General features: G+C 38.2%; 1 protein-coding gene across 3 annotated transcripts in view; it reads left to right on the plus strand.

Moving 5' to 3' along the window:
• Positions 1–23,753, plus strand: part of GALNT1 (polypeptide N-acetylgalactosaminyltransferase 1) — a 134,075-nt gene that overhangs the window by 98,630 nt on the left and 11,692 nt on the right. For all 3 annotated transcript variants that reach the window (XM_054583531.1, XM_054583530.1, XM_054583532.1), the window contains 5 exons: positions 4,044–4,251; positions 8,758–8,928; positions 11,272–11,389; positions 12,651–12,831; positions 13,707–13,846. In XM_054583531.1, the coding sequence (XP_054439506.1) occupies positions 4,044–4,251; positions 8,758–8,928; positions 11,272–11,389; positions 12,651–12,831; positions 13,707–13,846 (818 nt within the window). The remainder of the gene's footprint in view (positions 1–4,043; positions 4,252–8,757; positions 8,929–11,271; positions 11,390–12,650; positions 12,832–13,706; positions 13,847–23,753) is intronic.

The raw sequence follows: 23,753 nt of genomic DNA on the forward strand, positions 1-23,753 counted from the left end.
ACATTTAAATAATGTTATGTGATTAATGTCAAAATCAGAGAGCTGTTATAAATTAAGAATACACTTAAATAATTAACTGTTGACAATAGAAATATAAACTGCATATAAATAATTTTTTGCTTGGAGTTGATTAATGCTTTAAGAAAATTAACTGAAGTTCTCTTAAGCAGCAATCTATACAAACATCCATACTGCAAATGACTTGTGTTTGGCTTACTTACACGTTGTTGTTATTTACTAAATTAAATATTCCTCAAGGAGAGAGATTTTTCTTCAGATAAAATGAATTATTTTTCCATTTCCTCCTTTGGTTTCACTGTTACTCTGTTGGATGCCGGAGAAGGCTGTGTGGAATACTAAGTTTTTATACGATGTGGCCTCATTAAAAAGATATGTCCCCACAACTCTAAAGTGACAAAGTCACACTTACCAGTTATTTTTTCTCTTCCTTATCTGTGAGAGAAAACATTCAGGCAGGCGTCTACTTCACGGCTCCCCTGAGGCCTTTGGGCACTAAGCAGGCCCGTGGGTGTCCCTCCAGGGCCCCCAGTCCAGGGCCTGCTGCTCCTCCCTCTTCTGCCTGGAAAACTTCAGGGGCTTCAGTCACCATTTCTGGTGTTTGGACACCCATAGGCATTGTGTTTTTGTGATTGTAATTGTAGTCTTGCTATCCAGACTGAGAATTATTTAATAGAATTCTCTTTGGTTCTCTTGTTTAGGTGGTAACTTTTTGGGCCCAGGAATAGGAACCAGAGCAAGCTCTTTATTTTTAAGTAACTCTGTCTGCTTTTCCTCTTTATGAGACACATCCAAGACACCATCATTTCTAACCTTGAACTGGTGAAATAGACTAATTAGTCTTCTCACATACACTCTTGCCCCATCTCATGAGCCTTTAAACATGCAACTCTGATCATACCACTTTTCTGATTAAAATCTTTCCTCTAAGCTGTAGCGGAAAGGCCTACATAACCTGGCTTCTTCCTGCATCTTCACTCACATCTTCAGCCATTCCCTGCCCACTCCACTCAGCTCAGATGTTTATTCAGAATCATGTTATATTTAGAGAGGCGTTCCTTGACCTCCCAAGGTCAGGTTATATCCCTCTGAACCCATCTCAGAACACTCTATCCTTGACAGCTCTTAACAGAGATTTAATTGTTTACTTGTCTGTTTAGGACTGTCTCCTGCCCACCCACCCCCAGCTGTCCCCCAGGCTCCGTACTCCAGTCAGGTCTGTTTGTTCACTTTATCTCCTTAGTGCCCACAGAGCCTGTTACTTAGTAAACAGAATTATTGAATGAATGAATGAATGAATAAATAAATAATCTACCAGTCAGTTAACCCTTGCTTTTATTTCTTGTCTACACAAGCTTCCTAATTAGGCTGGGTAACATGCTCAGTCTGCTCATGGCCTCAGGATACTTGATCTCACAGTAAACCTGCTGAGTTGTCTAGTTCCATTTATTAAAGAAGTGTGAAGTAGGTGCTATAATATTCCCATTTTATTGATGAGGAGAATGAGGCTTAGTATAAACCAAGAGCTTGACCTCTTAGCTGCTCTGCACATTACTGTCTGTGGTAACTTGACTATTACAGGGTCTCTAATGTAACAGTCTGGATGAATCCCTAGTTCATGTCAGAAGCTATATAATTGTCACCTCTGGTTATCTTAAAACTTAAAACTGACGGAATGTTCCTCATCTGAGACGACTGTTGTTTTTCTCACTTTACACAAAAGGAAACAGAGGGTCTTACTTACTAAGGATTAGGAGTCAGATTTTATTAAACCCTAAATTCCTTGCTCTTTCTCTGGAGTTCTGGCTGAGGTTTCTCAGATGTTGCTATGAGCAGTGAAATTTTTTTCTGACATACTCTCATTCTCTGACAACCTCACACTCCCTGATGGAGAGAAGCTCAGGTATCCATTTACAGGCTAATAGCTTTAGAAATATTTTAATAAATAAAATTCTCTTATTTTGAAATGACATAGTAGCTTCTAATCACTTAACTCCTGCCCCCGCCCTGCCCTGTGCTCATTTTTTGTAAAATGCAGCCTGAATAATTTCTAATCCCCCACCCAGCCCTGAGTCCTTAATTCTATATCAACTGTTAGGAAGACACCTACTTTTTAGCTGTATTGCATGAAAGCCACAAACATGTCAAACTAACATGTTAAGAAAATTTGTGGAATAGTAACTTTTTTGAACTACCAAAGAGTCGTGCATTTTTTATTTTATTTGCAGACAGGACAGAGTATTATAGCTTTCAAAGATGTGAGATTCGGGAATTAAATTGCTTTGATTCTCAAGAAGCACTTTAATATTTTGGAGAAAACTTATTGGAAGACACACTGTTGACACATCCAGCCTTGACTGGCATAAAGTACTAGAATATACCTCACACCCTCACATAAGGTTCTATCGAACTCTGAACTTAATGTAATTTAAATGTGTGTCAGATCAGGTGATGCTATGGATGAAAAGATGGGTCTTGAAATCAGGCAGACAAGGCTTTGAAGCTTGGATTAACCCCTTAACAAACTATGCCACCTTGATCAGTTTATTTACTGTTATGAACCTTAGATTTTTCTGTCTAAAATATGTGGCAATATCATAACGTCATTGTGTGTATTAAATGAGTTTAAATATGTAAAGAGCCTACCACTGTGCTAAACAGGCACTGTGCTAAACAGACACAAAGTGATAGCTGGTGTTGCAAAATGCTTTTCCCTGGGATTGGCACTACCCTTATCTTTTTAGACTCAAGTTATCTTTCTGACCCTCATATTCGGTTCATAAAATCATGGTGAAGTATTCCAGGTAGGAGTTCTATTCCAGATGTTTTTCAAATACTTTTTAAGCCCAAATATATTAGGAAATATATTAGCAGCAATGGAAATGATAGATATCCTGGTATAGTGGAACACACAGGCCTTTCTCCTTCACAGTTTTCATATTATTCTGGCCTTATCAGTTAAGCAGACAAGAACGATTTCACTCCTGTTTGTCCTTCCCTCTCCAGTATATAGGAAGTTTTTTCGATCCCCACTTTTAATACTTAAAGGGCACCTTAATGCATATACCTTGATTTACACTTGACTTTCCCATTATTAGAGTCTTACAGGAGTCCCACTAGTTCCATCTCAAGTCTTCCCTAGAGAGATTATCCTCATACCTGTTGTATGAGGACTAGTTGGAAAGACATTTGGCCATACGACCATCAATAGCTTCTGGCATAAATGCCATGAAATAACCTGATCTGAAAAATTATTTCTCTTTGCTTTGACGAAGCTCAGCCTTTTTTGCTTTTTAAAGTCAATTATGTACTTTGGCAGCAGGACATCCTTAGTTTAGGGTCATAACCTCTATCTGCACAGCTCCAGGAGAGCTATTCATTTTACATACCCACTTCCTCTCCCTTTCCCCCTTTTTCTCTTTAATTGTCCTTTCCTCTTCAAACTGTTTTTACTTAGATCTATTTGTCTGTTTAGGATCTCTATTTGGTCTTGCAATTAAAACCCACTCTTTCTTTTCTGAGCCTGATCTCACTTCTACCTCCTGATAAAAGAACTGCATAGTCAAAGACTATAGTAATCAATAAGACAATTAGTTTCTACCTTTGAAGAACTACTACAATTTTCTGAACTCTAACAGCTATTGCATATTCTGTTCCTTTTCTCTATTGTGGTCTGGATTTAATGCCCTTGAACTATGTTCTTTCAGTTCCTGATCTGTATGCATGATTAGAAAAAGCAAAATTGAGCCTGACAAAAAATTGCTTAGAGAAATGTGATATCGTGCCTATCTCCAGTTGAACCTGAACCCAAAGGCTCTCTCCTAATTCTTGGTATTATAAGGTAGGGGCAGCTGTGGTGCTTTCTCCCAGGCAATAAAAAGGCTCCCTACAGCAAAATGGGTTTGTGAGTCAGAGAGCCTCGCTGAAAGTGCTCAGTAAATACGTGTTGAATGAACATTGCTTTGCACCTGGATAACGTCAGGTCACTGTTTTTTCATGTTATTTTTGTTTTGTTAATTTTTCAGACTTTTTAAAAAGACCTCTAGAGAGTTATGTGAAAAAATTAAAAGTACCAGTTCATGTAATTCGAATGGAACAACGTTCTGGACTGATCAGAGCTAGATTAAAAGGAGCTTCTGTGTCTAAAGGCCAAGTGATCACTTTCTTAGATGCCCACTGCGAGTGCACAGTGGGATGGCTGGAGCCTCTCTTAGCCAGGATCAAACAAGACAGGTAATTTTCTGGAGTCTGTAAATTTGTTTCCTAAACCATATGGTAAGTTACAAAACTCTGTATTTGTGAATAAATACGAAAATAATTTCCTCTGAAGTTTCTTTTAAAATACCTATGAAGAGTACTCTAAACTAATTATGAAGAAGACCATATTCTCAAGTCTGGAAGGAATGTTAGCAAACTGTCTTGTTAAGGGGAATGGATTAGGAAACAAGTTGTTAAGATGTATACTATGTATATACTTCGTTCACTAAAAGGGAGCAGAACAGATGGACAAGGAACTCAGGGAAGGTGTGGTAAAGCTCTTACCTGTCCCTACTCTGTAAAGCTAACACTGCGGCTGGCCAATCATCCCATCTCTATGTCCTTGCTGGAACGGTAGTACAGCAAGAAGTAAAACGGGGTGGGAGATACATACTGCATCCTGAAATGCTTAATTGCATACTGAAAAGCACTATGATCTTAGATAATACAGGAAGAGCATCAGGAGCTGTGGGTGCACATGGCTGTAGTCTTTCATAATGCACATTCTTAAAAAAAAAAAACCTACTGCTGGGCTCTGGCTTAGTTCCTGTTTATCAGGAGAGCACCTAACTTCAGTCTGCTAGACAGATCTCTATTAGTTGAATTTCTTCTTGTATTTGCACTTAGAGCTAGAGGCTCTCTGTGTCAACTTAACATTGAGGTTTAGATTTTAGCAGGCTGAGCTTTTACTAGTCAAGTGGAGCATAGTCAAATCAAAGCCACTACATCTGTTCTGTTTGTTAGCAATTCCTGGACTTAAATCTCTCCCCATTCAAAGATGAATAATAGGAAAAATCAGCATTGGGGCTATGAGAAGATACAGTAGCCTTAGGAAGAAGAATGTTGCCTGAAGAAGGAACAGAATATCTCTGTGAATTGTTTTCTATAAGTAATTGATGACTGATTTAGGAAATAAGTATTTGCTTGTATAAAAACACCACATAACCTTTATGGAACAGAAGCCTGAACCTGTGGAGAGAAGCAATGTAAGGTGACAACAGAAATACAAAAAGGGAATTGGCTGAAATTACAATCACAACAAATTCCAGGCTGGGCTGTATGGTAGATTAGGGACCCTGAATAACTTTCCCAGCTGGAAACCTTGCTGGCTAAAATACAAAAAATGGTTTTAAGTGCACCACTCTCTTGGCACCAAAGAAAGAAATTTTGCAGATCAGGAAATGAACTGAGAACAAGTGATCAGTTCAAAAACCAAAGCCAGCTTTCGGTTTTTGCTGAACTTGGGAGACACTGAGCTTTTCCCTTGAAAGACAAATAGATGAGAGGATAGGGACAAGGCCTAAGCCCTGCCTAAGGCGGGAAGATGATTAGCGGACACCTGCATAAAGCTAGGACCCTGATACCTAGGTCTCAGTGTGAGTGGGATGGACAAATCTCACCACGCCAAAGGAAACTTGCCTGTTTCAACCTTGGTATGAGATGGCAGATGGGGAAACAAATCTCTCCTAAAAATTTATAAACAGAATATAGAAAAATAGAGAACTCACCTTTTTTTATGAGACTAGTATATCCTTGACAGGAAAGCTAGAAAAGACATACATGGAAAATTACTCAAACCCACTCATGAATGCTAATAAAAAAATATCACAATACCAGCAAACTGAGTCCAACTGAGGGGTGTAATTATATATATAATATATAGGCACATATATTAATATATAATATTGTGTATATATACAAATATATATATCATGACCAGCTGGTTTAGTTTAATGTAAAACCAATTCACATAATACACTTCATTAACATATTTCTGAACCTATGATTATCTGTCATTAAAACTCTGTAATCACTTCAGTAGATACAGAAAAGGGCCTGTTCATAATTTAAAATACTTAGTGAACTGTTACAAAATGGAAATTTACTAATCCGAGAAAAGACAGCTTTAAAAAAAACTAAAACAAAACCTTAGCAAGCAAACATATTAATGGAGAAATGTTGAAGGTATTTTAAGATGTTATTTATTTTTAGAGAGGGGTAAGGGAGGAAGAGAGGGACAGAGAGAAACCTCTGTCGGTTACTTCTCATATGCACCCCAACCTGGGTGCGTTCTGACTGGGAATCAAACCAGCAACCTTTCACTGTGCAGGATGATGCCCAGCCAACTGAGACACACTGTTCAGGGTGAAAGTTTTTTTTTTTAAGTGTGGAGCAAGATAAGGGTACTTTGAATTACGGTTGTAACTCGGGATTATTAGAAGCCTTAGGATACAAGAAATAAATAAAAGAATATAAGGATCGGAAAAGGAAGAAAACAGGTACTGTCAATTGCAGACAATCTGTTTTTTCTATGAAGAAAAAGTATATATGAAATAGTAATTTAGCAATGTTGCCAAACAAGATCATAATAGAAAAGGCAGTTGCCTTCTCCATGCCAGCAAGAAATGGTTAGAAAATATAATACAAAACAAAGACAGACCTCTGACCAGTGTGGCTGGGTTGGGCATCATCCCACAAAGTGAAAGGTTGCCAGTTCAATTCCTGCTCAGGGCACCTGCTTGGGAGCCGGGTTCAGTGGCTGGCTGGGGCACATATGAGAGGCCACCAATCAATGTTTCTGTCACATCGATGGTCTCTCCCTCTCTCCCTCCCTTTCCCTCTCTCTAAAAATGAAATAATTTTTTTTTTAAATGATACCATTTATAATAATAGCAATGGAAATAATAGACTATAATTTAGGAATATGTTTTGCAAAAGATGCCTGAAATAGAAAGCTTTTGAAATTCACTGAAAAATAATCTAAGTGGATAGAGAGAAGGATGATGTTCATGGAAGGAAAAGTCAATATAAAAATATCAGTTCTCCCCACATTGATCTATAAATTCAAGGCATTTCCAACTGAAATCTCAACAGAATTTTCTCGGAGAAACTGGCTAATTCTAACATTATTTGCTAAGCCTGAAGAAGAGGAATAAGGTACAATGGGGCTTGTCCTAGAAGATACAAGACTAAGTTTCAAACTGTATTAATTGTGGCAGTGATGTAAAGGAATTCACGAATAGATTAGTGAACCGAGAAGTGTTTAGAAACCACTGCATTATTTATATGGAAGGTCAACTTATGACAGAGCAGGCACTGATAATTACAACAGAAGGAAAAAAGGACTGTACATAGATACTGCTGAAACAATTGGTTATCCATAAGGAAAATAAATGAAGTTGGATGCTTATTGCATATCATACCCAAAATCATTTCCGTGAGGATTAAAGACATATGAAAAGCAAAAATATAATTATTTCTGAAGACAATATAGTACGGTATCTTCATGATTTGAAAGAAAGATTTGTTAAATAAGACACCAATTGGATAAGGAGGATATTATACACTCTAAAATGTGTAAAAAACTATAAGGAACACAGATGTTTAAGATTTATTAAGAAAATTACTAGGTTAAAAATGATTTAATATGTAGTCAGTACAAGTGTTATTTTTCAAAACTGGAGAAATATTTGAAGTATTTTTACATGTGCCAAATGGTTCTAGGTGCTTTGGCCATAGCATAAATGCCACAAGCATTTTGTTGCATAACTAATTGGCTAATTGGCAGTTTGCCATAAAAAAGATTAAGTAACTGGTTGACAGTTTGGGTTTTTTTATGTTTGATTTCATTTCTCCATTGATGAATCAACAATCAACTATAGTAAAAAAGATAAAATAGCTGGTTAACAGTGTTGGTTGGTTGGTTTGGTTCATTGGTTGCTTGTCAGTTTTGTTTCATTTCTCCATTGACAGATTTCTTGCAGTTTACTCCCATTTTTATATTACATATAAATTTCAGCTGGCTCTCAAATGGTCTGTACAGCGATGAGCAGACAAGGCAGTGGTCTTAAACTAGTCAGCATCTCTTCCAGATGACTGATTTGCCCCAAGAGTTGGTTTCTTTTTTTTTTTTTTTTTTTTGGAAACATACTGCATTGGGAGGAAAAAAGAGGCTGAGAGCCCTCTTTTGCGGTTGCAAAGTTGAACCCACATTCCCGACAGGTCAGATCCACAATATAAAATCAGTTATTTGCACCACATTGCCATGAAGCTACACACATTTTAGATAAAGTTTTAAAAAATTTCTTATTTACATTTTCATGTTTAATTATGTCTTATGTTTTAAGATCCTTTTTGTGATTTCTTTTTTATAGCCAATTAGTTATGCATCAAGAATGCCCAAGGCAAAAATGTTTTTGGCTAATGCTTACAGTGAAAATAACCAGATAGGGTGGTGGTTTTATGGCAGATACATAAAGTATGAATGAAAAAGGGATGGAAGTTTATCAACAAGTTATAAATAAATATGATAAATACTTACGTTAAATTGGTAGGCTATCACAGGAAATTTCTTCACCATTGTCATTAACTGTCATTGTAGAATGTGTTTTTATTTTTAAAACACTTAGTATTACAGTTGTTATAGTAGGCCTCAAAAAGGAAAGTTTTAAAAGATTTTTAAATTTGCTCTTATGATTTTAGGAAAACAGTGGTATGTCCTATCATTGATGTGATCAGTGATGATACTTTTGAGTACATGGCAGGTTCTGATATGACCTACGGTGGATTCAACTGGAAGCTCAATTTTCGCTGGTATCCTGTTCCCCAAAGAGAAATGGACAGAAGGAAAGGTGATCGGACTCTTCCTGTCAGGTAATTGGTTTGTAAAACATTTTCTCTAAAGTGTTATTGGCAGGGGATTGTGAAACTTTGGGAATTGTAAGGATTATAAGTGTATTTTGAGAGACGTGAAGCATGTGGGCATATATGTAGTTAAGAGCCATCTTTCACATATATCACTACTTTAAAGACAGATTTTTTTTCTCTCTGATTAATAAAATTATAATTCTTTGTTTATGTAAGTCTAGTGCATGTGAGAAATGGTGATGTACATGTGTTCTTTCATTGCTATATGAATAACATTTTGCAAACCTCTCAGTATGATTTGTGCTTTAATTCAGTTGTTAAGGATAATATAAACTTGAGTCAAACTACCCCTTAATTATAAGTGTTAATATGTTAAAATATTACTTAAAATTGGGTCCTTGAATCATAATATAAGACTGTATATCCACACTGACTAGTAAGGTTAAAAGAGCTTGTTGGAATCTACAAATAACTAGAATCAACAAGTGTGTCAAAAATTTTTCATTAATGCACTTCTGAATTGTTTTTGTTCTACATTTGGTCACAGAGGTTTTTTTTTTTTCCAGAAAGGAATAAAATTCTTCATGCTATTCAAAATCTTTACATTGAGACCATGCGCTTTCTGAGCCACCCTAGTATTTATTCCAGCTTCATGAACCTGCTGTTTCTGTAGTGACTGAGAGGTCCTTCAGAACCAGGCTTTTCAGCTTTCTCCTATCCTGGGCTTCTCAGATCTGCCTTCCTTTGCATTCAAGTCCAGTTCTGGCGAAGTACAAGAGAGGTTTCAATAATTTTAATCTTTTCCTTACTAGACAGCTTGAGTTCTTAACTAGTAAAAGGATTTTTCCACTCTTTTGCAGAGAGGTCAAATAACCACCGAAGCCAAGGGTTCCTAAACATTTTGTAAATGATGGACTTATTTGAAAAATCTGGTAAAAGCCATGTCTTTTCTAAGAAGGGCGGTGCAGATGTGCAAACAGAAGATACCACATATGTATAATTCTAGGAAACTAAAGACATACCTCAAAACCCAGGTCAAGAAACCCCTGTACTAAATGATAACTCCGGGCAGCAGCCCATTTCTCTTGACTCCAGCATTATTAGACTTTCTCTTTGTTTTTCTCTTCTAAAATCAAAATAGGCCCAACTTCTTTGTGGAAACAGTTATTTCTACTGGAAAAGCAAATGCGCCACTGTCACTAGGGCATGGGATGAGAACATTTTAGAGCTACAGAGGAGGCCCACTTGTCTTAAAATGTAGCCTCCATTGTGTCTTCTTTCCTGGAACTTAATTTTTTTCTCCCAGTTGGAGTCTGTTTTTCTTCACACTCATTCTTCAAGGAGATCAAATGTTTAGTATTCATTTAGTTAACCCTCCTTCATTATCATTTCTCTGCTTAATTCAACTGATTCCCACCAGCTCTGCATACGCGTACCATGTTTTGATGAATTGGGCCCCTCTTTTCACACCATACTGGGATATACCATACTTGGTCAGGACGATGATCCCCTTAGAACAGTGATTTTCAGCCTTTTTCGTCTCATGGCACACATAAGCTAATTAGTAAAATCCTTGTAGCACACCAGAAATATTTTTTTGCTGATCTGACAAAAAAAAAAAATAGGCATAGTTTTGATTCATTCATACCAGATGGCTATTGTTTTATTTTTTTTAATTTTACAGTCTAAGGGAAAAGAGGTCAGTGCCACTGACTAAATAGTCAGCTATTGCATGTTTTAAAAATTCTTGTGGCACAGCAGCATACCTCTTGTGGTTAAAAGTCACTGCCTTAGAAGGAGGTACAGATTTTATTCTGTACTCCATTTCCTTCTTTTTTTCCTTAAAGGTTCCTATTACGTATAGGGAAAGGGCCACATTGTTTTCATCCTATTTATTAATCTTATGTCTTTGCAATATTTGTTACCCATTAGAACTTGGTCTGTTAGGGTTGCTAACATGAGTCTAAGTGGTTAACAGAGTCAGCTGCTTTTATAGTTGTTAGAACTAAGGAGTCGGTACCCTCTCAGATGGTGAGGAGTTTGAGGACAGATGCACAGTCAGGACCTGAGGACCAAGAAAGCGACTAAAGACAGGAAGCGTTCCTGGGACTGGAGAGAAGGCTGTCCAGGCGGAAGCTGTGACAGCATGGCCAGGGTGCAGGTCATGTCTGAAAACCAACTGACATAATGACAAAGAAAATCCCTAAGGGCTGTGACACTTTCTGAAGAGTGTGAGAATAAGCATTTATTCTGAAGTTAACAGTTATAAAATCACTTTTAAAAACAAAAACTTACTGTAAATTTTAAATTATTAACAATTAATGGTACAGTATTATGATTGAATTTCAGAACACCTACCATGGCAGGAGGCCTTTTTTCAATAGACCGAGATTACTTTCAGGAAATTGGAACATATGATGCTGGAATGGATATTTGGGGAGGAGAAAACCTAGAAATTTCCTTTAGGGTAAGTTCCCTTTGGAAAAAAGCAATCTTCTATTTAACCTCAAATATGAATATGCTTTAATTATTCATGTTATTCTCTAGATTTTAAAAAAATAAATTTAGTATGAGTTTAACCAGAATTCAGAACCATAAAAAGTTGGCGATTCTATTAAGGGTTCATTATAAACTGTTTTAAGGAAATAAATTTAGTTATCTTAATAGTGTACCTATAAAACTTATGGAAGATTCCCTATTTGTTTTTAATTTCTGTTACTTTCAAGGAAGCAATTCAAGCTCTAGAAACAATCAACATTATTTAAATGACATTGTATATTCCTGAAAATAATTTTAGACACATATCTTCTAGTGGAAACCACAGTGACCTGCACTGTAACGTAAACCACCTAGCTCACTTTATTCCTAGTGGACATCTTTGCCCTCTTATTACAAAAAGGAGAGGTTTGGACTCTAGGCCATCTTGGAGAACCTATCCAGCTTTATCATTTTATGATTCTGGGAAAATACTGAATATTTAACAAAATCAAAACGTTTCAAAATACGTTTCAATTGTAAGCAGTTGATAGATTTTTAACTTAGGGAAAAAGGCATTTTGAAAGGAGCAGAAGCATAATTTCATTAAATAAGGACTTGAAATCATATTTGATCTGTCTCTTATCCCCATTTTGTTTTTATGTTTACAAAGACAACAAAGTGTGCTATCGCTGTCTCGCTGAAAAATTCATGAGAGATCCACTTTGGAGTCCTAACTTCTACTTAACATACAGGCTATGACACAGGTTTGGAGAAGGAGGAACAGATAGGACTCTGGCTGAACACTCCATGGTCAAAGTTTTCTTGACCATGAACCATATTAATAAATACATTATTCATTATACATACATACAACACACAAAACATAAGCATTTCATTAAACAGTCTGTCTTTGTTAGCAAGTACTGGTTGCAATTCATCAAATGTGAATTTATTATCCTTTTCTGAGTCATGGTCTGCAGTTCAGAAAATACTGCTTCTAGATCTTATGTCTTTTCTGTACTTAGCCTTTAACCTGCGTTTTTTGAATTTAACCTTCAGTCTCTGGTTTAATCAGAACCAAAAATTATAGAAAGTTTTGCTCTGAAGCAGCACTGGTTTTATGAACTTATAACAGGAGCTCTACTATGTGCCCTTGCTTCCATGAAATTCCAACTATGAAACTTAATAGGTGTGAACAAATTTCTTTTTGTCCAGTGTTTAAAACTAGTCTTCTTTGTTGCTGTTCTCAGATTTGGCAGTGTGGAGGAACTTTGGAGATTGTTACTTGCTCACATGTTGGCCATGTGTTTCGGAAAGCTACACCTTACACATTCCCAGGAGGGACAGGACAGATTATTAATAAAAATAACAGACGACTTGCAGAAGTATGGATGGATGAATTCAAGAATTTCTTCTATATAATTTCTCCAGGTTAGCATTATTTTGCGTTAGAAATACAAGGCTAATTTTCTTGTCCCTGATCTGAATGCCTTCTGACAAGGTATAAGAAGAGGAAGAAAGAAGCTTTGAGCAGAGGTGAAACACTTACCTACATCATAAATCACTGTAAGAAATAAATAACACACAGTATAAAAAGCATATAGCAGAATGCCTGGTATAATACATTATTAACAATAATAATAAATTATCCAGGTTGGTATTGTAGAAATTACTGTTAGTCCAGGTGGTATCCATGTGTGCGTGTGTGTGTGTGTGTTAACCTAACTGAAACATTTAACATTGACTATGAAAGTGCTGAGTATCTCAAGGGCAGTTCAAGTCCCTGTAGTATGCCTCAAGAGACTGCTGTCTGGGAACTTTGCTCTTCAGGGTTTTGTGGGATTAGCTGTTCCATCAGTTGTTAATCTGCCTTAACAGTGTTTATCATTCCAACCTCATTTTTTAATTACCACAAGACTGTCAAGGGGCAGGGTGCACAATTCCATGAGTCGTGTGAGAGAAACCTGACTAGAAACAGTTCTATTTAATTTGTTTAATAACTGGGCAAAATAAATCCTGATTTTTGTTTTTGCCTTAAGATATTAAAGTTATCTGTTCCCTTATAATTTATATTTGTATTATTAGCATGTATTTCATTCTTACATAAATTTAATTTTCCTTTGAAAAACATACTATTTTCTTGTTTTATAGTTTGGGAAGTGGATTTATGGTATATGACTTGTATAGTCACACATTACCAAAATGGTACCACTTTTCCCATTCCTCTGGCTTAGATCTAATACATAAATAGAAATGTGTTACCCAATAGAACATTAATAATTCCACCCATTCATTTCTTTTAACAGGTGTGACGAAGGTAGACTATGGAGATATAGCATCAAGAGTTGGTCTAAGACAAAAACTCCAATGCAGACCTTTCTCTTGGTACCTAGAGAATATTTATCCAGATTCTCAGATTCCACGTCACTATTTCTCGTTGGGAGAGGTAAAAAAAAAAAAAAAAAAAAAAAAGTATTCTGTGTGATTTTTACATTCTCACTTATATATCAAAGTCAGTAGAGATTAAACTTCCAATAAGGGAATCTCTTCATATTAAAATTACATAACCACAAGTATAGGAACGTTCTCGTTGGTTGACACAGTCTACCTCATAACTTTGAAACCTTGTTAATTTTATATCATGTTATATTTTCTTAAAATAAGAATATTCTACCCCTAGCCTCTCATAGTTGGAGTCTTATTCCAATATATTAATATCTTTTATAGACTTATTTTAACAGAGCCATTTAGTTGAAACTATATACTCCTAAAGCTAATGTCCTAGTGTTAATTAGCCCAAATCAAAGCTTAAAGAACTTCAAAGTAAAGATAAATGTAAAGATCTGACAAGGAAACTTGCAAGATCATTTATAATTAATTGTATTTTTAGCATTCTTTTTTTTCCTTTGTGAGTTCTAACTCTCAGTTTGGGCAGGGAGGTTGCAAAGAGGATTGGTAAGCATGTCTGTTTCTGATGATGCCTTTAGTTATTGCTCTTAGAATTCAGCCGCCCATTTTCTTGAAACCTGAAATAATGTGATTATTAATGCTTATAATTCATTAACACAGTTAGTTGTGCTTTGGAGTTTGGCCTTTGCATCTTTATGGGTGCCATGGTATAGGGTTTGGTGTGAGAGAAAATTACCTTCTTACCTTCTGGTTTAATTACCAGGGTGGGCCACAAGAAACTATTTCTTGTGCTCTATTCCAGTGTTCCTACACTGTCAATAGCCACCGATTCTACCTCCCAGCCAAGACTCTGCTCCGTGTATAGGAAGTCCGAACAGGTCCTTCTGTTTAGCCCAGGGGTCTGATCAAGTCAAGGATTCTGTTAGTTTCCTAGGGCTGCCATAGTAAAGTACCTCAAACTGAGCGGCTTACACAGTTGAAACTTACTGTCTAATAGTTTTGAAGAGTGGAAAACTCAGATCAAGGTATGGGCATGTTTGGTTCCTTCTGAGATCTGGGAGGAGGAACTCTTCTCTGCCTCTCTGTGGCTTCTGGTGGTTTGCTGACAGTCTGGTGTCTCTGCCTTCATCTTCATATGGCATTCTCCTGTGTGCACATCTGTCTCCAAGTTTTCCCTTCTTTTTTTTTTTTTTTTAAAGACTATTTATTTTCAGAGAGAAGGGAAAGGAGGGAGAGAGGGAAAGAAACATCAATGTGTGGTTGCCTCTTGTACACCCCCAACTGGGGACCTGGCCCACAACCCAGGCATGTGCCCTGACTGGGAATCGAACTGGTGACTTGCAGTGGATACTCGAAGGCTGGTACTCAATCTACTGAGCCATACTAACCAGGGCAAATTTTCCCTTTTTATAAAAACATACGGATTAGGACCTATCCTTGATTACCTCTGTAAAGACCCTATCTTGAACTAATATCATGTGCTAAGGTACCAGGGGTTCAGATGTCAACACATGAATTTTAGGGGCCACAGTTCAATCTATAACAAGGATTGAACTATGTGAGCCTGGGTTACAATTTTAGAAAACCTCGGTTCACTTCTGGCTCATGTATGGTTCTTAAGTCTGGTCCTTCAGGGCTTTTGAGTTAGGGCATGGAAGGATCTCTGGCTCCTCAACCCTGAAAAGTCTGAAAGTTTTGCCTTTCTGAGGTTTTGAGGGTAGTACTTTACCCTCCCCACCTTATTGAGTGGAGAGACCAGTTGGGTTTTTGTTTTTGGCGGGTTTTCTGTCTAGCGGGAATTTGTCTCCTACGCACCAGGACATTGTGGGAGATTTTGTTCTGCCTTTTTAGTCCCAGCTTCCTGCCCATCTAGGACTCGGCAGATGTCCCATCAGGCAAATGGCTTTGCATTTCGGGCTCCTCTACTTTTAATTTGTCCTGCCAGCCTCACATAACCAAAGCACTACTGTGCTCTTTGCCCAGGAAAAGGCAGTTTTTCAGGCCAGGCCATGTCCTCAGCCTATGCCATTAGCAAATGTCCTTGCAGAGGAAGACAGCTGGTGATTATCAGCATTCATCCAGCAAGGGCTCTTCCCTTTCTGAAAGCGTGGTTCACCTTGTCCTAATTGTTTCCATAGTCTCAGAAATAGGACTTTTGTGATTTCACTGTTTTTCTCCTCTAGGTGTTAGAGTAGAAGTATTGTGCTGCTACATCCCACTGAGAAGTAGTGTTTCTCCTTCTCTCCTTTACTACAATGTAATACCCCAAATCAATGGACCATAAGGATTCTAAGTCTTCTTTCTTCATAATCTTCTAACTCCCCAGGTCCCTCTTTTTATTAGGTCAAGGCAGTAATTTTCAGAACCCAGTAGTGGCTTATAAATCACTTTAGCTGCCTTACAACCACCATTTTTATTTAACAGTCCAAAGAAGAATATATGAAAGTACATTGCTTACAGAAAGGAATTTTATTTTACTGGGTCAATCTGCAATTCACTGTAAGTCTTTGTAAACTTTTAAAAAGCACATGAAGCCAAATAGGAAAAATAATCCAACTTTGCTATGACAGAAATTGACAAAATTTTCTTTTGTAAGTCACAACAGCAACCAACGATACATGTGAACAGGGCCACAACCAGGCCCCATCCCGGGACTGAATCTCACTGGCGCTCGGGAAGGGTAACCGCCGCCCCCGGTCTGTAGGAGGTTGTCACCTCTTCATGCCTTTCATTCAGTCAACAAATATCTTGAGTACGTGCTGTGTGATAGGTACTGTCATAAGTACTGGGAATGTAGCAGTGCTTTGGTCGGTCTTACAGTCTCTAGAGGAAGACAGTTTGTTTTTTATTTTTTTAATATACAATTTGTGAGGTGGTTGTAAGGGCAAAGGGGATAGAGAATGACTAGTGGGCGTGACTAGTGGTGCTGCTTTATGTAAAGTAACTGAAAAAGTCCTCTCAGTTAAGGGAGTTTTTGAGCAGAGATATGAAGGAAGTAAGTGAACAAGCCATGCAAATTTCTGGGGAAAGTGTATTCCAGGCACAGGGAAAAAGAAGTACAAAGGCCCCAAGACAAGTGTGTATTTTGGCACATTCCACAAACAGCAGAGAAACCAGTTGTCTTGAATGAAGCAAACAAGGGCAGGATAGTAGACAATAAGGTCAAGACGTAGTGTAGGTCAAATCACATGGAGCTTGGAGGCCATGGTAAAGAATTTGGATTTTATTCTGAGTAGATGGGAAGCCATAGAGAGAGATGAACATACTTTCACTGGAAAATGATCACATTGTCTGCTGTGTCAAGCAAAACTATGTGAGAACAAGAGTAGAGCTGGTATATTGGTAAAAGGAAAAGAATAGCCAAGGATTGTATTAAGATTTAGCCTGAGAACCTGGCAGTGAAGTTGGCATGGCTGAAATGGGAAAGCCTGTAGAGCAGGTGCAGAGGCATTCAGCGGTGCAGCCTGGGACATGTTAAGTTTGAGCCAGGTAAAGATACTGGGTGTGCACTGAATTGCATTTAAAAATCTGCAGTTTGGATGAGACTTTGGGGAGGGAAGTCTAAAGTTAGAGGTTGTCACTATGTAAGTGATCTTTTAACCACAAAACTTCATGAGATCACGTTGGTAGGAATGAATACAGATGGAAAAGAGAGGGCTAAGGACCAAGCCACAGGAAACTCCACAGTTTAGAAATTGTGAAGACAAAAAGGAACCTACCAGAAAGATTGACAAAGAGCGACCAGTGAAATAGGAGAAATCGAGACAGTGATGTCCCAGAGAGTAAGTGAAAGACTTATTTCAAGAGAGAGAAAGTGACTGACCATGAAATGCTTCAGAGAAATCAAGTAAGACAAGTACTGAGAGTTGGTCATTAGGTTAGCAAAGGAGAAGCAGGTATGCTCCATCTTACTGTGGAGATTGGTAGGGACGAAATCCCTGATGGTTTTAAGGGGCCTAGGGAGAAAAGGAAGTGGAGATCATGAGTGGACGTGTCTTAGAAGAAATTCTGTTATAAAAAAGAGCAGAGAAATGGGAGTTAGCTGGAGGGGAATATGAGGTTAAAGGGGTTTTTTTTTTTTCCTCCTTAATTTTTGCTATGATGAAACTGTGTGGTAATACAAATTACCCAAAAAAGAAAACGTGAATATGCTAAAACCAAGCTACCGATGGCTGAAGTCAGGCGGGAGTCAGTTGGAAGATAGTGGTGGGGCAGGGGGAGAAGACAGTTCATCCACTGTCCCAGGGAAAAGGTGAGTGCAGGTCAAGGGTAGATTTGGGGGTAGAAGCTGGTAGTTTGTGGTGGAAGTGTGAGGAAGTTTTCTAATGACTTCTGTTTCCTAAGGTAAGAGTGAAGAGGTGGTATTGGGGAGGGGACGGAGCAGGGGAAGTTTGAGGAAAGAAGGAAAAATGTAAATTAGAAACAGGACATGGGAGAGCAAATGGATCACAGAAGGAGCCCAGTGGCAGCATGTGAGAGGGAACCCATCGCGCCTGGTTGCGCTGCTCCTGCGCCAGGGCTGGCAGGCTCCTGCGTTCATCCGCATTAGTTATTGAGGCCACTTCAGGGTTGCAAATTCCCTACCTCTGAACTTTCTTGTGATTTACTGAATTTACCCTCAAACAAGGGAGGGGTACACAGAGTTTCTTGCCTCATTAGTGAGCATCTGTCCCCTTTGCTGTAGCCTCATTCCAGTCAAGAAAGACAGGGGAAGGCGATGTGCCATTAGGAAGATCTACAGCAGTTGCTCCTATAACTTGCCTTTAGAATAGAGAATGAAAGGTGTTTTTCTCCTTCAAACTGACCCAGTTTTGGACAACACCTAGTCACTGTTAGCCGGGCCAGAATATGGGCATATTGCAAAGAGCCGCTTGTCTAATCCATAGTAGACGATTGCCAAGGCAAACTTGCCTTTTACCTGCTTCTTGCCAGCCTGCTTTCGTGTAAGGAACAGACTTAACCCTCTGTGGCCTGCTTGTTCTTAGGCAAGCGGCTGATCTTAATAAGCTTGTATGCCCTTATAGCAGGCCACACTATCAGATGAAAGCTCTGATTTCTGGGGCTGGGTTGTTCTCAAAGTTGAGATCATAGCTCTACCTGTGTGAGCCCTCCTTCACTAGAGACTGAAATTTAGACTTTCAAAGATCTTGAGTCATACTTCAAAGGCCTAGAGAAGCCTGAAATCATAGGATTTTAGAGTGGAATGGGAAATTAAAAGATTTTAGTCTCTGGTTTCACTGAGCTCAATTCTCATAAGTTCCTTAGGACCTGGAACTGAATATATGTGTTTCATTGCGATATCTAATAGTTGTTAATCCAGGAGATGACTATTCTAAAAAAACAAACAAACAAACAAACAAACCCCCACCACAGAAAGCGAATAATCCAGACCTTTGATGGTTTAGCCAGTCTTATGGATTCACTGGTTGCTTCTCCAGGCAGATCTGATAATCCTAAAATTTGGTGAGCGTGAACTCCATGTCAAGCACCAATCTGAATACTTTACAAATCTGAACTCCTTTTATCCTTACATTAACACTATGAGATAACACAATAGGTGCTATTATCCCCATTTCACAGTAAGTATATTGAGGCATAAGTAAGTTGTTTAAATAACATGGCTTAGGTAACGGCCACAAAAAGGAAGAGACAGGATTTGAACACAGGTGATATGGCTCAAGAGTTTATGCTCTTAATCACTAATACCCATACTCTTTCTCATATCTAAACAATCTTTACCTTATGGCAAGGAGTAAAGCATATTTTTGCAGATTCCCTTTTACTCAATTCCAGAAATCCTTTAACCACTTACATTTTCCACCCTAATGGAGACACCAAGATTCTGGAGGGGACTATAGCAGAAATTAAGGAACTTAGTGTAATTTCTTGCCCGTTCCCCAAAAATAAGTGCATTCGCAATTATTTTCAGCTCCTAAGGTCAAAAAATAATATTTTAGTGATAGTTGTATACATGTAAGTTGCTACTTCAGAAGCAGCTTAAGAGTTGCTGGATCTGTGAATAAGAAAGGGAAACTGACCGTTATTGTGGGCCTACTATGTGTCAGCATCTGCAAGGCCTCATTGAGAGCTCTCAGCAAACCTGAGATGGTTACCCCTGTTTTAGTGATAAGAAAAGGAGGTTCTTACAGCAACATTTCCCATTTACTGTGTAAAGAATGCCGATGTCTGAAGTCCCTCAAGGTGCTTGCTCAATTAGAAAGACAAGGGAGGAGGGAGTGGATTTTGTGGCCAAGAATGTTTGGGAAATGATGCTTCTTACATCTTTCTGTACTCCCAGTCCCTACCCCTACCAAGAGTCACAGCATGTAAAAGGCTTCAAGAAGTCTTTCAGTAAAGGAACTAATTTAAATTTGTTTAACCTGGTATTTCCCAAATATATTTGATCACAACCCCCCCCCCCCTTCAGTGGCTCATGTAACCACACCTGGCCAGATGCTGTCGTCCAGATCATGTTTTTGAGAGCGACTACCTTAGAATACTGACCCGCCGAGGTCCCATGGCTGGTACTTGCAGAATCAGGAGTGAGGCCCAGGCTTGTCTGCCCTCAAACCTCCTCTCACTCCTACCCATCTGCTTTCAGACACCTTGGAAATGTGGCTATTTCTCCAGCCACCGCAGCTGAGGTATTGCTGTGATTCAATCAGAAAGCTCCCTCCCCTCCCCTACTAACATAGCCATTGCACAGTTAGTTGCACATGGGTGCTTATGATGGTTTTGGTTTGGCTCATTGGCAGTTCTGGTTCTGTAAGGAGAAATGTGTGATTCAGTCAAAAAGAAATCCTACAAAAAGGACCATTTTGTCTACAGACCTTTCCCTTTGAAATCATTTAGATCCCCTAAGACATCCCCTAGTTCCAGAAAGTACTAACCAAACTTGGGCACTTCCACGTGCCTTTCACAGAGTGCCAAGTATATGATAATAGCTACATTAGCAGGGTTGTGCACTGTTTCTCATCATTAATAAGTAGTTCTCACAGAAGGTGGAAGACTTATTTCTGTGTGTCAGCATCCAGTCCTACACATCCAGTGTGGTAGCTAGTAGCTACATGTGGTTAAGTTAATTAAAATTAAATAAAATTCACATTCAGTTCCTCAGTCACATATGGCTAGTGGCTACTGTATTGGATGACACAGATATAAAACATTTCCATCATCATAGGCATTAATACAATAGCCAGTACAGAGAGTTATCCATCCATTGTGCCATCATTCCACAAATTTCTTCCGACCTGGGTCCTAAAGTTGAGGTGTTCATATTTGGTTGTCAAACCCAGTACTTTCAAAACTCATAACTATTGTATATCCTCCATAATCATCTTTACTCTCAAATAATTTAAAATATGTACATCCTAAAACAACTTTCGTAGGGATGCATTATATCAAATTCCCAAACCATCCTGTCAGTAGTTATTTTCCTGCTCCATAAGGAGAACATTAGAATCACATTTATATCCTGAAGTATCTACTCCAATGAGGAAAAGCTCCCTTTTTATATATTAAATCCATATTTTAGTTTAAGGATCCTTAATAATTCAGAATCTCAACTGGCATTAGACATCCTGATAATCACCAAGTACTACGTTACCAAACAAGGGAACTCCTCTCGTTTCTTTTTCTAAGATAGTGATCAAGATATGACTTGGAATGCAAATAAACTAGAAGGAATTCACAGTGTAACAAAGCTACTGAGCGCTCTTTGCCAGTCCCCGCTCTGTGTACCAAAAGACGGGCCAGAGTGCGCAAAAAGTGGGAAAACCCAGACATTAGCCCGTCTTTTCCTTAGATTGTACTTCAGGATACTCCCTAACCTGACTAAAGGTTCTTTTTTTTCTTGTTTTTGTCCTTATTTTTTTTTTAAGGAAAAAATCCAACAAAGGAGATAGTTGACTAGAATCCTTAACCAGTTTTAAATTATTTCTTGTAATTTCCCTTCTCCCTAATAACATGCCTATCCATTTTATGTCATTCTGTATTTTCCAAGTGCTTTTCTTCCCAGTGACTTTCCAGTCAGATGTTGGATAACCAGCTCTAGTACCATTTGCATTCCAAAGTAAACACTGGAGCAAGGATGCGTCACTACCTTTTCTACCTACCATGCCTTACGAGAACACTGGTAATTGGTTACATAGCCTTAAAGCTATATGAAATTACAATTTTGAACATCTGATTCAACATCCCTAGAAAGTATGTTTGTTCCTATTTTTTTTCCTTCTCCAAAGACTTTTCAAAGTTAACTCCTACCAGACCTATTAACTGGTATTCTAAAAGACAGAATTGTTCCACAACTCATCCTCTAGAGTTTTTCGCATCCTCAAGAAATGATTTTACACATCCCATAGGTGAAGTGGTCCACATGTATTCCTGCCAGGAAAAAGAGGATAGTCTCTGAAAACTGCCTTCTCTAGCTGTCCAGTGTGTAGTAGAGGCAGCCTGGAGAGCAGATGTCCCCCTCAGCTACTAAGATATGGCATATTTGTGAGGCCAAACAGAACCCTCTCTGCCTTCTAATGGTAAAGCCACCCAGGGACCAAAACATGAATAGCTGCCCTCTTACAAAAGTTCCTACGTCATCTCAAATGTCGGGGCATCTCTTCAGAACGCCCCTGCGTTTTAGAGGAGTGCTATCAGAGCCCAAGAGAGGCCCGCTGGCAAGTCCCTGATCACCCATCTAAACTGGGCCTCCCTTGACCACAGCTGGTCAGGATTCATGTCACTCTAACAGATGGCAGAAAGCAGTGGTTTCCAATCCTTGAAGAAACTATACTTTTAATATTTTATAATCAGTAGTGACCCCAAGGGGTAGAGATTTAGATCTCTCAAGTCAGAAAACAACCCCAAATTATTCACAGGGAAGTTGTGAGGATGATAGAAGCTATTACATACAAAACTCGTAGAACAATACCTAGCACAGAGTAAGGGTAATTTATTTGCTATAGTTAGCAACATCAGTTGTGGAAACAAAATAACCAGTGTTGATTTACTATAAGATAGTTGCAGAGTAATAGGAAACCTTATTACATTTGGGGTTTGGAGAATTGTATTAATTTTGAGTTTGGTAAAAAAGGAGTCAATTATTTATCCAAAAGGCCATTCCACATGAAAGAGAGAAGCCAAGGATAACATTGGGTGTTCTCTCATCTTTCCTATGGCATTTATTACTTTTCTTCAGCACCCTCTACATCTGTATTTGAAAGGAAAAAATTGAGAAAAAGGAATGGTGAATTTATCATTTTTTTCTAAAGTACAATGAAATAATCTCAATTCTTTTTCAAGTAAGATAGCCACCATCATCAAGTATTGATTCACTCCTCACTGAAGTGCAGAAAGATGTTTTATACAAATTTGTATCTAATTATAACACCTTCTATAAAATCTGTTTTTAAGGCAATAGGTTTCTGAATTAAAATAATGGGTAAAAAAAAGATAACTTGAATTACAAGGTAAAAGAATTCCTGGGTGGGATGTGTTGGACCCAGAAAAGGGAGGACCCTGAGATTTCCATCTCAAATAATTGGACAAATGATGGGATTGTTAACAAAAATAGGATATCAGGAGAGGATTGATAATGAGGTTTGTTTTAGGTACGTCAGGGGTGGAATGGCAGGGACATTTTAAAATATTGGAGTAAAGTATTAGCATTATACAGCCGAAAAGTCCTGTGTTGCAAGAACTGAGTTTGAGGTTGATGGAATAGCAAGATGGAGGTGACTAGCAATAGGTTGGTGTTTTGGATTGTTACTCTTTCTGTGCTTACTACTACGTGCTATACTCTGAATTAGGTAGGGTGCATTGTCTAACCTAACTTCAGCATGGACCCAACATTATCTCGAAGTTACTGTTAGGAAATTGATCTCAGAAGGTTTGGGTCATTTAGATTTAAACCCAGATCTCACTTAAGCAAAAACCCCAGTTCTTGTTACTGA

The sequence above is a fragment of the Pteronotus mesoamericanus genome, unplaced genomic scaffold, assembly GCF_021234165.1.
Source record: "Pteronotus mesoamericanus isolate MK-2021 breed Mesoamerican mustached bat unplaced genomic scaffold, CSHL_Meso_final contig_74, whole genome shotgun sequence".
Classification (NCBI taxonomy): Eukaryota; Metazoa; Chordata; class Mammalia; order Chiroptera; family Mormoopidae; genus Pteronotus; species Pteronotus mesoamericanus.